The following is a 16,432-nucleotide window of genomic DNA, read 5'->3' on the forward strand; positions in this document are numbered from 1 at the left end:
ATCGGAAAATTTATATTGTAATGCCATCTATTTACCTACTTTCCTTTCCGGAGCACCTAAGATCGCCCCGGTATTTGGTTGGGTTCGTATTGTTTTCATTTCGGTCATGGTGTTCTCTGTCATTCTTTGATTTATGATTTTTGACTGCCCCCTTGGGATCTTCTCTCCCTTTCTAACCAACAGAATATATATATCATTTACCTACATACATTACCTTTTTGTTAAAAGTCAAATTAAGTACATATATGAAAAAATCAATTGTGCCATCCAATTAAATTTGATTAAGTATCCAATATTTAGCCTCTATACAGAAACTAAGTAGACAATATGAAAATCGAAGGTCCTACAATCATGACAATATTAAACAGAACTTGACGAACCATATAGCGTGTCTATAACTTGTATAGGCTATCCAAGCAGTTATTTAACGCTAATCTGGTTATTACGATGTTTTCCAATTGCGTGATGAAAAACAATTTCACGGTTGCCACAGTTTCAAATGTCCATAAAACACTAAAAACCTCAGACTTGCATCAGTATTCTACAAATAAGGAAACTTAATATGGTAATTCACGACTCCGTTTTAACTTCAACGTCTATATTTCACATCAGCTAAGATAATATATTGAAAATGAAATTAATACAACTTGGTATAAAAAGCTGATAAAATAAATATGTATGTTTCATATTTTCTTCTTATATATATTGATAACTTTCAATAGGATCTTTAATTTTGTTAAGTGACCACCCTTGTTAATTTATTCACACCTTTTTACACGTCAATACTTTTTCAACCCTTTATTGAATTTTATAAAGCCTGGATACAGGCTACATCAGAATCAAGAGCTATCACCCTCAGCAAAAAACAATATTTTTCCTTATTGATTTTTCAGTATTTTACCAAAAAGTGACTTAGTTTTTGGGTAGTAAACAAAACACTTTTACATTGACAGTAGCAGTTGCAGGCGAGACACAGGATTCCGCGGAACCATTAGCGATTTAGTGCTTGACATTTTGTAAAGGGACTAGTTTATTTTTTGATAAAATAATCAGATGCGGTAAGATTGGCTATGAGACAACTATCCACCAGAGGTTGAATGACGAAGATGTTAACAAAAATTTGAAGGGCAATGTCCGGCCTTCAACAATCAGTAAACCAATAATGTATAGTAAGCTACATAAGGCATCGGAATGGCAAAGTGTGAAACAATGCAGAAAATATACAGCCTGAATTAAGCTAAAACCAACAAAAGAATAACACAAAAAAGAAAACAACAACGTCCACTGAATGACATACGTTCAACTTGCCTCATAGATGTGTCTGTGTCGTTGCTTTGAATTTGCTGTCTCATATATAGCACCCCTCGTCTGCATTTAGAACTATGCTTTCATATAAATTTACTGGACAAAATATTTCAAATACTTATTTTTTTCCATGCATGCATGTACAGTTCAATATGGCCGCTTTTTAAATTATAGCAAAAAAAGTCAAAACTTGATTTGGTGAAATAAGTTGACATAATTATACCAAGCTGCCTCGTTTAAAAATTGACTTTCTAAATTTTCAATGAAAAGAAATGTATGGCATGAATATGCTAAGAATCTTAACTGAAAAGATTAGTGTTTAATAGAAAAACTTCTGTTAAAATCGCTATTTGCGTTTGACATCATAATATGCCTAAACAAAGGACATTATGTATAAAATATGTTAAATTGAACTTATTGTTAAGACATGTAGCAATTTAAAGCTTGGCATATTGTAAAGACATAAGTCTATAGTTGAAGATTGTATGTTGACTTCTAGATATATTGTGTTTGTTGTTTGTGTGTCGTTTGGTTGCTGTCACACATGCATATTACTTCAATTGAAAATATCACCATTCTGCAACTTCACTTTGAGTGGAAATGAACGCATGTGTTTTCCTCATGGAAGTTTATTAGTCTTTGTGTTTTTTTATGTTGAAAGGTAGCTGTTCTATTGATTTATACCACACAATTTCTTTTTTTTTTATAAAACGCAAAAAGCCAAATAAAATATGACATATCTGTTTATTTTCAAATAAATTTTATGAATATATACTTTAATGAAAGCTCTCTGGTGAGTGATGTATTGGTATATATATTACGATGCTAGCAACCATTCAGAAATTCTGCGTTCCCGCAATCGTTTGTCTACTTTAGTTTCAATACCGTGATCTTGTAAAATATTTGTTAATTTGTCCATGTGATCACTATCCGTGACGTCATCTTCAAAATCACTGTCGTTAGACGTTTTGGTTTGACGTAACCAATTGTCGTTAATGTATTTACTAATGTCTTTCACCTCACATCGTCTTTCCGGTTTACAGTCAAGTGCCTTTCTAAAGAACCTCATTAAACGAGGTGTGAATTTTCGCCATTGGGATGGAATTTTGGTCGTTTTTCTTCGTTGCCATTGAATAAATTCGTTATAGTAAATGTCACTGATGTCAGCATTTTCCCATGGAAAATTCCCCGTCAACATACAGAAAAGCAATACTCCATATGCAAACATGTCACCGGAAGAAGAGACACTGATGCTTTCGTTTCTGACGGCATCACAAATTTCCGGAGGTGTGTATGGAATGGATCCATTCACTTTTCTAACTATTGTACCTTCTTTTCTTGACATGCCGAAATCCATAAGCTTAACTTTGCTGAAGTCTTTCTCAAACACTAGAATGTTTTCAGGTTTGATATCTCGATGTACCAATTGCTTACTATGCATGAAGTCCAGTGCCGACGAAATTTGTTTCATTACGGTTTTTGAATCTTTTTCTGACATTCCTTCCTGTGGCGAAATGAGATCAAAAAGGTCACCGAAAGGCGCAAATTCCTGTACGAATACAAAAGAAACTCTGGTTTCGAATGCAACATTGTATGTGTCAACAATATTAGTATGAGGCGACAGAAAGTAGCTAAGGTTAAATTCCCTTTGAAATTCCTTCAGTTTAACGTGCGTCTTTGGAAGGATTTTCAGGGCAATATTAGTTCCAGTTTCTCTGCATTTTGCCAAAACGACTTTGCCGTATGTTCCTCTTCCAAGTTCTCGCAAAATATCGTAATGATCTCGTAAACAAAGTTGAAGAAGATTATCTGGTGTGCTTAATCTAGGCGATCTTGGAATGTTCGAAGTGTTGTTACTCATTGTTAGAAATTTTTTCTGAGCTTCACATCTGAAATAAAAGAAAAAAAGATGTCATAAATGATTTTTTTTTTAATATTTTACAAGTACATGTATGCGTTGGTGTTTATGTATATTTGCAGCAGCTGTAGCTATCTGCCTAAATGAAATTTATGATAAACAAAATCAATGATAACAAACTATTGATGAAGCTTATCACGTCATACTGAAAACATTGAAAATATATGTTTCAAAGTCAGTTGTTTACTCGGAGCAAATCGAAAATCAGATTTATAGAAATAGATAGGAAAACAATAAAGATTTCTATAAATACTTTTTTCGTAGCTATAATCTAAAGACGGTAAACTGCTGTGACGTCAGGTATCAATTAGATCCAGATAATCATTTCTAGAGATGAAAGCTTTGTAAACTATAATGGCCAGTAACTATTACTTCATGATTGTTGTGTCGAAGAGCTTGTCAGATATGCAATAAATATATCAGACTGGACCTCTAGATTTAAATCTATTCTTTTTAAATGTTATATTTTGATTAAGGACATTGCATATCTTTAGTTATGTCAATATTTTTTTAAATATTATATGTAATTAAAGTGTAACGTATCAAAATCTTCGGGGAAGAAAATCGTAAAATTATTTCAAAATATGATTTTTTTTTTTGCAAAAGATGTTTATTGTTTTTAAACTTGAAAGTTTAATTTGCCCTAAAAATGTTCTCATCAAATTAACGAAACGTTGCAAATGTGCTCTTTAGTATTGCCTTTGATGTCTATGCTCAGATTCAATCCTAACAATATCATAGAAAATTTATAGAAAATTGATCTTTGTGGTCTATATTCCAGATATGGTAGTGGGATTAACCTATTTGATGTTAGTATTTTATGTATAATGCTGATAAAGTAGTATACAATAAATGCTTGAAATTGTTTATTTAGAATTAATGATTTACAATCTTCTGTATTTTGTATTCACAATTATAGTATGATCTCTTGTCATGCATAGACCTTTCTTTTTTCTTCATTTATCAAGAATAGAAAATCGTTCCCTCATTTGAATAATTTTATATATTATACTGGAGAGAAATATCCCGGCTAATCCTGCAATTTGATTGGTTACCTTGACAGGGTATATGAGCCCATATACCCTGTGAAAAAAACTAAAATCAGGAAGGTAATTAATGTTCAAATAAAGACACTCCAGTATGATATAAGTGTTATTCGGGCTTCACATATTCCCTGTCAATGTCCTATATCCCTTTCGACTAGCGGCCCAGGAGATATAAAACTCTGGCAGGAAATATGAGACCATATCCCCTGTGGAGATCACGAATAACATATGATATCCATTTAACCACAAATTGAAATAGTCCAAGGAATAAAATACAAAAAGACCCTACAGAAAACCAAAGATTAAAAAACGCGAATCTTCTAAAAATATTAAACACACCGCGTGTTGTATAAATTTCTACACTTCCAATAACTTTCTTAGTTTGCAAGGAGTTATGCAATAAAATAAATATTTTACCTTCTGTTGCTAAGGTACTGCTTTTAAACTTACACTTTTTGTCATACTTGCTTGATTGCTTGTGTACAATTTTTCATTACTATAATTATTTTTGGCTAATGATTCTTTGTATATACAAGTATAATTGTGTATAACTTCTTAAGATAATGTCGGTCATCTAATATACTGATGTTATTGAAGAGATTTCTGTGTTATAGGTCTATTGCAATTTTTTCTTACCAAAAAATAGCAAACAAGTAGCACATTTTAAGCTATGCATTTATATCAAATCTCAAAAAGTGGAAAATGAATTTTTCTGAAAAATCTTACTGATTTTCAGAAGTCATCTTTTACGTTTTTTTTTTTTTTTTTTTTTTTTTTAAGAAATCAACTTACTGCAGAAACAAGTGATTTACTATCTCCAAATATGTTCCTCTTTTAGTTTTTGTTGAAAGTAAAGTTGTATCTAAACTTAATAGCTTTGCATTTGCACAGACCATTTATTGTCCATTTTTACTATTATTTTATTCAAATCAGTTCTAAGGTAATTTTTTTGTTTTTTTGTTATTCAATTTTACAAAAAAACTTTGTTACTTAAACTTATCACGTCATCTCTGTGCAGTTCGTTGTACAAGCATGTCTCTTATACAATAAGCATGCCTTATCTGGTATTTAAAATTTGAATTCAACATTGTTTTTGATAAATTGATTAACATATCATAAAAAATTATATTCCTAAAAATCGAAATAAAAAAATAATTCAATTTGTTCATATTCAGTACACGTAATTTTAGCACAAGTATCAACATTGCCGGTCGTGGAAGTTTAGTAATAGGAATTTTCAAAAGCAATTATTGCACCCATGCAGTTCATAATTTACGCTTACCTTATGGTATAATTTTCAATGATATATTCCGATACTGGACTAGTTATGATTAAGCATAGTTCCAAAGGACAATAATTCACTTCATATTTCTTAACTACCTTCCTGACTTAAAGCAAGATTTCTGATGACAGTTACAATCTCTCCGCTGACTATATATGCTTAGGCATCCTACTTATACACGATGACATAGTCTTAACGATACGTCATCATTATCACAAATACGTGACGTGACGAAGGACATATGCTTCCGAAGTTATAAAATCGATTTCAGTGTTTATGATACATATTATGGAAAAATATTAGTTTGAACGTTTTAATTTACGTAATCTTTGTAAATAACTTTAATAGATAGAAATAATTATGGATAAACAAAGTCATTTACTATCATTCTAGTTTATTGATTATGTCCACTAAATGCAACTATTGATATCATTCATAACAAAGCCAAATAACCATAAGCGGAAATAATGTAATAAGATATTTATTTGGAGCCATGGTCATGGTCAAAGAGATGTTGCTCGCCAAATTTCACAAAGCTGGAGTTTGTAGATGCGTCTCTATATACCTTTTTCATTTGAGATATTTGACCTGTAAGTTGACCTTCAGATTTATTTTATTTAAGTGGATATTTGGGAAAATTCCCGACTTTTTGACTTATTGCATTTTTATATATGTGTACCGACACGATCGTTTATTATATAGGCAGCCTTTACATTGAGCCGAGAGAGAAAAATAAAGATACAACGTGAGGATAAAGATAAGACCACGCTGTATTAAAATATTTTAAAAGCGACTAGTCAAAAAGTTAAAATAATGACTTACGTTATGCAAATTGATGACAATTAACTGATATTCCAAATATTGCAGTGTTACGAATAAGTTCCAGATTTTATATTCCAAACAAGGAGTGTTAGAATTTACTTGGAGAGATTTGCCGTCAACAGAAAAGATGGATATAAATAAAAAAAAAGCCTACCTGGAAAAGTGATTTGACTTGTAAATTATACCGTATTACATCTAATGATGATGAATAATTATCCAGCAGAAATAAAACCTAAGCCATTACTTCCCAGGACTTCACACGAACTGCAATACCGAAAACAACTTTATCATGTTGATGGAATAGAAAGTCGATTTCTTATTGTTAATCTCTGTACAGGCTAATAATTTTATTAGAAAAATAGTTTATCTCTACGCCTGATGTTACACTACGACAGCTTGAACTAGTATGTAGAAAATCTATTGGAAAAGGGATGAAAGATTTTTTGAAATGTCAAATAACCAAACTTCGTAAGATTGACATAATGCGTTATAATTACCGTGTTATTTAACGAAAGAAAAATCATTATTTCTGTATGTATTAGACAGAGGGACTGAATCTTAGATTCGTGTTAAATACGTTTTTTCAAGGTTAAAGCATACCACTGAATTATCGGTTTTTACTTAATAATTTTCACGAACGTTGTACTTTTTCAAAGTAATATTTGATTTACATAATAAGATTTGGTCGGATACAATTCAAACTTATAATAATAATGATACTGCTTACATTATAAGGAAAATGTATACTTTAAAAATAAGTGGCGTATGCAACGAAACTCTTAGCATGCAGACTAACAGCTTGTTGAATAACAGCAAGGTTGATTAACAATTGCTTAATATGTTAAGTGACAAGTATATTATTATATAATCAGCTAAATTCAGGACATGGATAAATTCATATATAAATTAAATATGTAACTCGGCAAAAATTTGATATGAATTGAATAATAATTGACAATGACTTAACTGTCATTAAAGATAGGGAGCGCTTGTTAAAGTCAGATCGTGTGTAGCCCCCAAACCTGGCTAATCTTTTAACATTTCAGATGGGTGTTTGACAGGCAGGAGATTGGGTCACTGGATCATTTATTATGGCCTGCAGTAACTCTTTTCCTTTTTCCCGTCAATTCTGTCCAATCTACGTCAAGACTGACACAAACTAACTACTTTACTTTCCATCTCTAGAAATAATGAAATCATGGATGTCTTCCATAAAAAACTGATAACAGAAAATAATAAATTATATATGTCATCCTTTTAAATAATAAAATAATACAATTAAGACAAAACAATACAAAACAATACAAACATATATGCATTTTTCATTTTTGTGTTTTGTTACTGGTCCCGTTTAATAACACGTTTGTATATTCTTACTGACCCTTCCGAAGCACATTAATTAGTTCTTTCCGGTTTTTTATGGTGGGGTTCGTGTCGCTTATCTTAGTTGTTTTCCACATGGTGTATTATGGAGTGTTATTTTTCTTTCCCGCCTTTTTTTTAATATAGTTTGACAAAGCTGTGGTCTGTCTTTTTTCCGCTAAAAGTTTTTAATTGTTTCGTTCTTACTTTTTACTGCAACCAAATTATTCGAATAATGAAAAACATACTGAGTAGCAAAACAATAGTTTCTACTTAAAATTATATAACACATTATACACCAAAGGAGTAACATTTGTTTTACACGACTTCAGTCAGTGATAAGCAGATAAGATTCCAGTTTCAGGAAATATTATATGTTTTAACGTCATTCGAACGTCATTCTTATCAGATACATGTACATTTCATTGAGGCTCAATGATCACTTCTGTAATAGGATCTTCATCAAATATTTCAAACTGTCCAGCTTTCTATTTAAAATTATTATGATTTTGTATAAATCAATGACCGACCGTGCGAGACCCTCGTGGGTAGTCAAGGCCGTTAAACAACCCCGTAATAGTAGTTTAAAACAATTAACATACATGTATATAAATATAAAATGTACATCAGTCCCAACATTGATACAAGTTTTGAAGAAGAACAAATATTTATTCATCATAATATATATCAATGTTCTTTAAAATACGTTACGTTACATAAATCAAAAATATGTTTTGGAATTTAGCTAAGCTGTATAACTAAAGCATAATGTGTACCGATATACTAGTATTGAATATGCAGAAAAGAAGTTAGTATTCTTCCCTGATGCAAATATGTTCCGCACTCGTTCTGAATATGGTTTACCCAAATTTTGTTGTCTGCAATGATTTTCATAAGTATAGATTGTTGCTGATGTATAAGTTTTTATTTTAAAACAGAGCATATGATATTTTTTTGACTAAATTCATGAAAATGTGATAAAAATGAATAATTTCTCAAGAATTGTTGCACAAATTTAATACACACTAATGTAGAGAAGAGATTCCAGATGATTTTACAAAAATCCACTAGCGTTTATCTTTTGAAACAGAAAGTTAAGTATGTCTTTCCAAATGATTGAAATGTCCAAGAAACCGAAATTTCCAGTAAAGGTCTAAAATTTTGACACCTTTTATCTCTAAAAGTAGCACATGAAGGTATATTATTTAATATATATTTGAATTCACTAGGTGAAAAATAGCTGGTATGCAAACTTTAGTCAAAAATTCACCGTGGGATCACAATTGTATCGTATGCCCTTTAATCTTTCTTATCTAAGTTCTTTGGTTTTTCCATAATGATTTATAATTTCATGTTTTGCTCTGGGTCTAGATAATCTTTTATTTCTTTTAATGAAGATGCTTAAATATCTAGTAATTCACAAAGATGATTTGACTTTTCAAATCTGCTGTTTCAAATTTTCTAAACTAGAATAGTAGGGTTTAACACAAATTGTTACTAAAGCAGTTCCCGAATCCATACTTATGTGAAACACACGACTTAATACATGACTTTTGACTTTTCTAAAAAGATCAATAACATTCAATGCAATATTGCAATAATATCAAAACTTTTGATTTTAACTCGTCCCCCATGTTCAGTTGAAAGATATCCTACAATTATAAAATTCAAGGTTTTTTTTTTAAAATTTTTTTAAAACATGAAACCGACTGTAACGTACAGTGTTTTGAAAGACAACTATTATACGTATTTACTTCATAAATAATATAACTATACACAAAATTGTGTATCTTATTCTATTAATTGTTTAAGTATTCAAATAATAAAAGAGGATTTTAGGAAGTGCTCTTTACTATCCTTATCAAAACTAAATGTTTGCTGAAATTATCCTATGGTAATATAGTTATATGGAACCTAAGCCAAAACACATTGACATATTTCCTCAAAGGAGCTATTTTCATTCCATTTTATATAATTGTATTGATACAGAGATAGCTTTGAATTTTGTCTGTCCTATAACATCACTGCATTGAATTTACAAGTGCATTTTCTAACTTATTGTTCTAAATCTGACATTTAAAATCCATTTCCCTTGCAAAATTGTAATAACCTGAACTCCTACAACTCGAGTCCTTTGATACATAATAGAAAACTGTCGTTAATAAATTTTAATAGAAACATATAACCAATTTAATTGACCTCTTTTGTTCAAACGATGTTAAAAATAAAGGACGCTATTAAATTTAAGGAAAGTCTCCAGTTACCAGGGAAATATAAAGCTCTGATTCAAAGTCGGCAAATAAGCAACCAGTAAAATAATCCATAATTGCCTATAATAGTATGATGAAAATAGTTCGATATTTCGTGATGGTATATATATGGATAAAATGTGTTACCCAACCATTATAAGTACCAGACAGTTTATACTGTAATTGTTTACGGTATACTGCTGTCGTTCTCATAGTTTGTCTTTAGATATAATTGGTTCGGGCATATTTTGGTTGACCAACCATCCTAAAATTCTTACTTTACGATGATTTGCCTTAAATTTAATGAATTCCATAACAAGGAAAGGAACTGAATGTCTATAAATACTGTATGTGTCAAATCTCCAGACGTAATAAATTGACCACTTGATAACTGAACATCTGTATTATTGGCAAAATTGATCGTTCATGAATGTGACTATTCTTTTTAGGCCCCCTTTAGCTCCTCAGTCATTCAGGTATTCCAGGTAAATCAAGAAAAGCGTTTCAGAAGAACACAATATTATAAAGTGTTATTACAATTGTTTAGGGTAAACACTAATTCATCTATACCAATGTCTTTTTACTAACCGTAACATGTTACAATCATGTGTTTAAAACTGATAACTTTTAGTCTCAGCCTCAGTGGGTCTATGTCAGCCCTCACTGAGTCTCCAAGTCGTGTGGCTTAAGTGTCAAATGCAATAGAGTCCAGCCTTCTAGCTTATGAAAATCTAAGGTCAATCTACTGTATATTGCCTCATAAATCTCAAGGCGGGATTTCTGACGGGTTATTGTGTTTTTCTAACAATATATATCATTTAACGTATAGATCTGGTAACAATGGCTTAAGACTTGCGGGGGGAAGGGGGGGGGGGGGGGTACGACTATAAATTTGCAAGCTTACAAATCCAGTTCTTACACTGATTGGAGGAGTGATATAAAGCAGTAGTTTATCAAAGGAATAAAAATAAACCAGATTCAAAATGAGTAAAATGTTCATTTCTTTTCTTCGATATCTAATGAAATATCTTGCCATCACTTTACAGCAGGTTTGACTTATCTTACGATTTCTTAGATAAAAGTGTTAAACTGGAGCTCAGCATCGTCGACGCATCAGATTTTTTTTATTTCTTATCTAATTCAAATTTGAAATACCTGAAATCTGAGAGGGAAATCTAACTTGTTCAATGTTATAATGTTGTTATCATTTAAAACGAAAGAAGTTGGTATAGACTTTCAAAAAATAACTGATCTGCCTATTTTTAAGATTATAAAACAGTTTGATCGTTTCAAAACCGGAGTCGTCTACATAACAAAATGTCGTTAAGCACTTTTTAGAGAATATGGTTTTCGAAATAAAGGTTCATAGAGGCTTACACAAAAATAGTTTTTCTATTAATTTCAGATTGATTCCCTTTTCACACCCCACCTGAGTGGATGGTATACGTGTCCGTCCGTCCGTTCGTTTGTCCGTCCAAAGCCCTTTTTTCATATTACACCGCTTCTGTCATTTGGGACGATTTGATATATGGCCTGGAACTTTATAATGATGAACTACATATATGGAAGTTTTTAACGACCTTGACTGGCTATACAGCCCTTGCACGGTCGGTATTTGATGAGCTGTATAGTGTAATTAGTTTTTACATCTGCCGGGCAGTCACGTGTTCCCTGCCTGACGATACTTTTTGATTTATATAGTACATACTGAGGATTTGTTTGTGAATTCCTCCGCTCTTGAATTAAGAAATGATTTGACACATGATCCAGAACTTTATTATGATGAATTGTACAATATCCGCGATTTATATCTTCTTCAGAAGGTCACTTCTTGTTTAATGATCGTTGGATTTTTTTTTATACCAGCTGAGCATATATTTTTTGTTCAATGTTTTTATAAAGCGTCGGCGTATAAATTCCACTAAATTTCTCAGAAGAAAAAGCTGATGGCTATTTAAGTAACATTTTTTTTATCTATTTATAAAAATTAGAATATTAGTATATGGCATGCTTGCCAATGAGACATACCTCCATCAGAGACCAAATAAAGTAGAATTAACTGCTTTAGGTCACCGTACGTCCATCAACAATGAGCAAAACCTGTTCCGCAGAGTAGACTACAAAATGCCAAATATAAAACAATTCAAACGAGAAAACTAACGGCCTGATTTAGTACAAAACAATAAACGAAAAAACAAATATGATATACAGCGACAACTACTGAATTTCAGGCTATTTAATCATTATAAACTCTCATCAATGATACCAGGCTTATAATTTTGTATGCCAGACGCTCGTTTATTCTACATAAGAATCATTAGTAGCAATCGAATCAAAACAGATTGAAGGCCAAATCAAATACGAAGTTGAATAACATTAAAAACCGAAAATTCCGAAAAGTTGTACTAAATACGGCTAACGGAAACTATTCCTGGGGGATAGAAAAACCTGTAGAGTTTCGAAAAATGCAATATCTTATATACAGTAAATTTACAGAAAATGAACAAATCAATGATATTTCATGTCATCACAAAGAATGAGCTTTATGGGTTTTTACCTTTGTAGTTAATAGATATTGTCAGCATTAGAACCAACATAACTAGTCTGAATTTTATCATCGCCACAGGCGCGGATCCAGCCATTTTGAAAAGGAGTGAGGATTCCAACCCCATGAAACGTTCACATAATAAGAAAGAAAACAAAAGGGGTGGTTCCAACCCCCGGAACACCCGCCTGTTTCCGCTAACGCTCCAATTTTGCATACAAAAGATACACATTATGTTTCTGAGTTCTCATGTTATTACTAAGTCATCCTCCTTGTACTCTGACTGACATTACGACCACCATTGTAAGTAAGATAGTATAGATGGAAATAATTATCCAATCTTTCTATGCTATGGTTTAGTATTGTTCAAAAATTGATTTTACTTCAGATCGTGCATTTTCAAAGAAATAAAGTCATCCTTGACACAATTTCTCTTGTAAAGAAATTTGTTTCAATAAAAAATCAGATAAAGACACCTCCGCATTTTGGTGAACCAATTTGAAGAATAATTCATGTATGTGGGCGCAAGTTTGTATTGCCTTTAATAATGTTTCTTGTTTACATATGGTCAAGAATATTGTCTTTTAATTATTGTGCATATTTGCTTTTGATTAGTTTTTCTAGTCTTTATGCATTAAATCTTGTTTCGACCTATCGATTTTTGCCATAAGGTTTTCCGATTAAAATAATCTCTTACATGTACTTCAGGAAACAGAAACTTAATATCCTTCCGGAGTACATGAGTTAACGCTTTTCGTTGGAGTTTGTAATGCTCTGTATTAATTCTATGAACTGTAGTTTGTCTTGTCTCTTTGTTTTGCCATAGTGTTGTCTATCCTTTGACTTATTAGTTTTGATTATCCTGTTGGCATAGTCGTTTTTTTTCTAATTTACTCTTTATGCGCGTTTTTTTCCGTTAAATAATTGACTATGCAGTATGGGTTTTACTCATTCTTGAAGGCCGTACTGTGACCAATAGTTGTTAATTTCTGTGTCATTTGGTCTCTTGGGGAGAATTGTCTCATTGGAAAGCATACTACATCTTCTTATTTTTATATCAAAGATAACAAGAAAACACTAAATCACTAAAACATCATCAATTCATAGTATCAATTATTTGAAAACTTGTTAGCACGGAAGTCTCTTATTATATTAAACGAAAGGGTTAGTTAAAAATTCAACTGTTGCATTAAACAAGTATTGGTCTTCATATTTTTTTTGCGTTTAAATTATTTCGAATTTTTACAATTTATTGCTTATTATATACACTTCTACACTACTTACAAGTAAGAAGATCCAAAGCGCAATTTACAACATTTCCAACCTAAAGAGGAAATGCCAAAGTTAAATAGCAGAACATTTTACAGACCTCTAACACGGACACACTTTGGCTTATATGATTAATAAACTCTGACTCACTTAGACTAAATTTATTGGACACCTGCCTTGATATATTAATCTGACATTTCTCAAAATATCACTTTACGCAGTTATACAATAACATCGATTTTTGTGCAAAAGCAAGGATCAGTGTCTATTGAATTAAAAATCATGTATGAAATAGGCATTAGTGTATGGCAAATGCCCTTTGCCACGTAGTTTTCATGCCTGTAACATCTTAGTAAACATTGGATTCTGAAAGATAAATTCAGTGACATCAGTTTATGGAACGTTACTTGGATTCACCTGGTAATTGATTAGGTAAAACCTATATTTGATATGGCCTTTTCAAAATCTAAAGGACTATAATGGGTAATTTCATTGTTCGTACCTCAAATTGAAAAGAAGGTAACGTCGTTGATTGTTTTTTCTATTATTTAGCAAGCTCTTAACCAATTTCAACATTTTGGTGTAAGCTTTTGAAAATGTTACCCAGAAAGCATAAGATTCAAAAACGGCAAATTTTTCAGAGATAACTCATTTTGACAGAGTGGCACAACCAGAAGGTTAACGGCGGAAAGTCGAGTTCAGTTATGTACAAAATCGACAAATATATTTTATAGACCGCATAACTGGAGCAATTATTCGATACTGGCATGAGTAAATGATACAAAGGTTGCAACCCCTTCTGGCAAAAAATCATCTTATAGATTTTTTTCTCATTTGTGTTGTCTTTTTATGTAAAGAAAGTTCAAAAGTTGCATCAACAAAAAGAAAAATATATATTGAAATAAGTAAATATATTAATTCCGTCTTTACGAAGTTTGAAAATGTTTGCATTCTGCTGAATTTAAGGCTAAATTTATAGGGAAGAACTATTTTAGTTCTGATATATTTACGTTTACGTAATGTAGTCTCTATTATTAAGCTTTAAACCTGCTTTGAGTAAATATGAACATTCTTGATTACAATATTATTTATTGTTTGTAATACTCCTGCCAACACGAAGGATTTAATTAGATATAGAACTATGGTAGCCTGGATTGTTTTAATTCGTCAGTTTTGCTCTGCGGGATGTATAATTACACAGGTACATCTGACTAGAATGGACTCTTTACATCTGATGTCTCGCTTAGGGAGAATGCCACGATTTAGAACTTTTGCAACTGTAAAAGCTCTTTGAGGTGTCGAAGTAAGCCCGATGCAAAGCAAATTTTCTGTCCCTGTTCAACATTTCTTCCTTTTCAAGTGGTATTATAAATATCAAGTAATTTTTCGAGTTGACGCACTTTGTAGAACCTACCTATTTTATATATATTAAGAAGTTTTCGCAATGTGTATACATGAAATATTTGCCACTGGACTTTGAAAACACAAAACCAATCAATCAATCATGTTCTCAGCTGAACTACATGATACTTCGGAGGATGGTACAGATGCTCATTTAGATACTAGAATTCTAAATGTTTCCAGTCTAATTTCTGTCTGTTTCGTATCTAGACATTAGATTTGTTAGCTTAATAAACTACCATTATATTATAAACCCAGTGGATTATATATAGACACATGCAATAAAAAGACGGGCAAATCTTGATAGTGGTTTTGATCAAATAGTTATATAACTACAGTTTTAAAAATCATAGTATTCCAGACTCATTTTATGGCACCAATTGAATTATATTAGCTTTATCTCGAGACTTCACTTATCAGTTACTGATCATGATGCGTATTGATGGATTCTAAAACTTACATTCATATCTATGTGACAGCTATTGCAAATATCAGCTTAGGTTTCTAACAATAATATAGTAAAACCTATATATCATGTCAAAGCACAAAAATTTATATCAGTTTAAAAATAATTCTGTAACCATAACCATAATTGAAGATAATAGACAATAACATCAGACAAACACGAGGGTCTGGATTGGGTTTAATAATAGAGAATAACATCAGACAAACACGAGGGTCTGGATTGGGTTTAATAATAGAGAATAATGGGCCAAATCTACAGTAAAATGGACCCAAAAAAGTAAAAGAAAATAGATAAAAATAAGGCAAAAAAATAAAGAACAGAGAATAATGGGTTGCTAAAGTATACAGAATAGAGAATATTGGGTTAAAAATATAAACAATAGAGAAAAATGACATAAAAATTAAAGATGCAGAAATGAAGGACCCCCATCCAGACCCCCAAACAATAATCCACAAAATAGACAACTAAAAGGCAAACAACCTGGGTCAAACTCATGTAGACTAGATAAGTCAGCTGACTATAACAACTCTTCGGAATTTTCAGTTTTCAATGCTTTTCAACTTCGTGTTGATTTGATCTTCCAATTGTTTTGATTCGACGTCTTGCGTACCAAATGATAAGGCTGGTATATGAGTTTTTATCAAAGTAAATGTACTGTATTAAACATTTCAATTGTATCTGTAAAGACACAGTTAATATATGCATCTTAAATATTTCTCTCTCTCTCTCTCCCTCTGTCTCTTCCACTAACTCTCTCTCGTTCACTT

At 31.6% G+C, this 16,432-nt stretch overlaps 1 protein-coding gene across 6 annotated transcripts in view; it reads right to left on the reverse strand.

The window, feature by feature from the left end:
- Positions 1-2,030: 2,030 nt before the first annotated feature.
- LOC127707883 (serine/threonine-protein kinase SBK1-like) overlaps positions 2,031-16,432 on the reverse strand; it is a 60,633-nt gene continuing 46,231 nt past the window's right edge. Inside the window, exons 3-4 of one of the 6 annotated variants that reach the window (XM_052212637.1) lie at positions 12,013-12,101; positions 2,031-3,194 (exon numbers count right to left, since the gene is read on the reverse strand). In XM_052212637.1, coding sequence (XP_052068597.1) covers positions 2,123-3,166 — 1,044 coding nt within the window. In that variant the 5' untranslated portion in view covers positions 3,167-3,194; positions 12,013-12,101 and the 3' untranslated portion in view covers positions 2,031-2,122. Of the gene's footprint in view, positions 3,195-5,551; positions 5,767-6,373; positions 6,483-6,527; positions 6,705-12,012; positions 12,102-13,813; positions 13,852-16,432 lie in introns of those variants that run through there. The other 5 variants (XM_052212640.1, XM_052212635.1, XM_052212639.1 and 2 more) reach the window with 5 other exon arrangements.

The sequence above is a fragment of the Mytilus californianus genome, unplaced genomic scaffold (assembly GCF_021869535.1).
Source record: "Mytilus californianus isolate M0D057914Y unplaced genomic scaffold, xbMytCali1.0.p SCAF_7, whole genome shotgun sequence".
Taxonomy (NCBI): domain Eukaryota; kingdom Metazoa; phylum Mollusca; class Bivalvia; order Mytilida; family Mytilidae; genus Mytilus; species Mytilus californianus.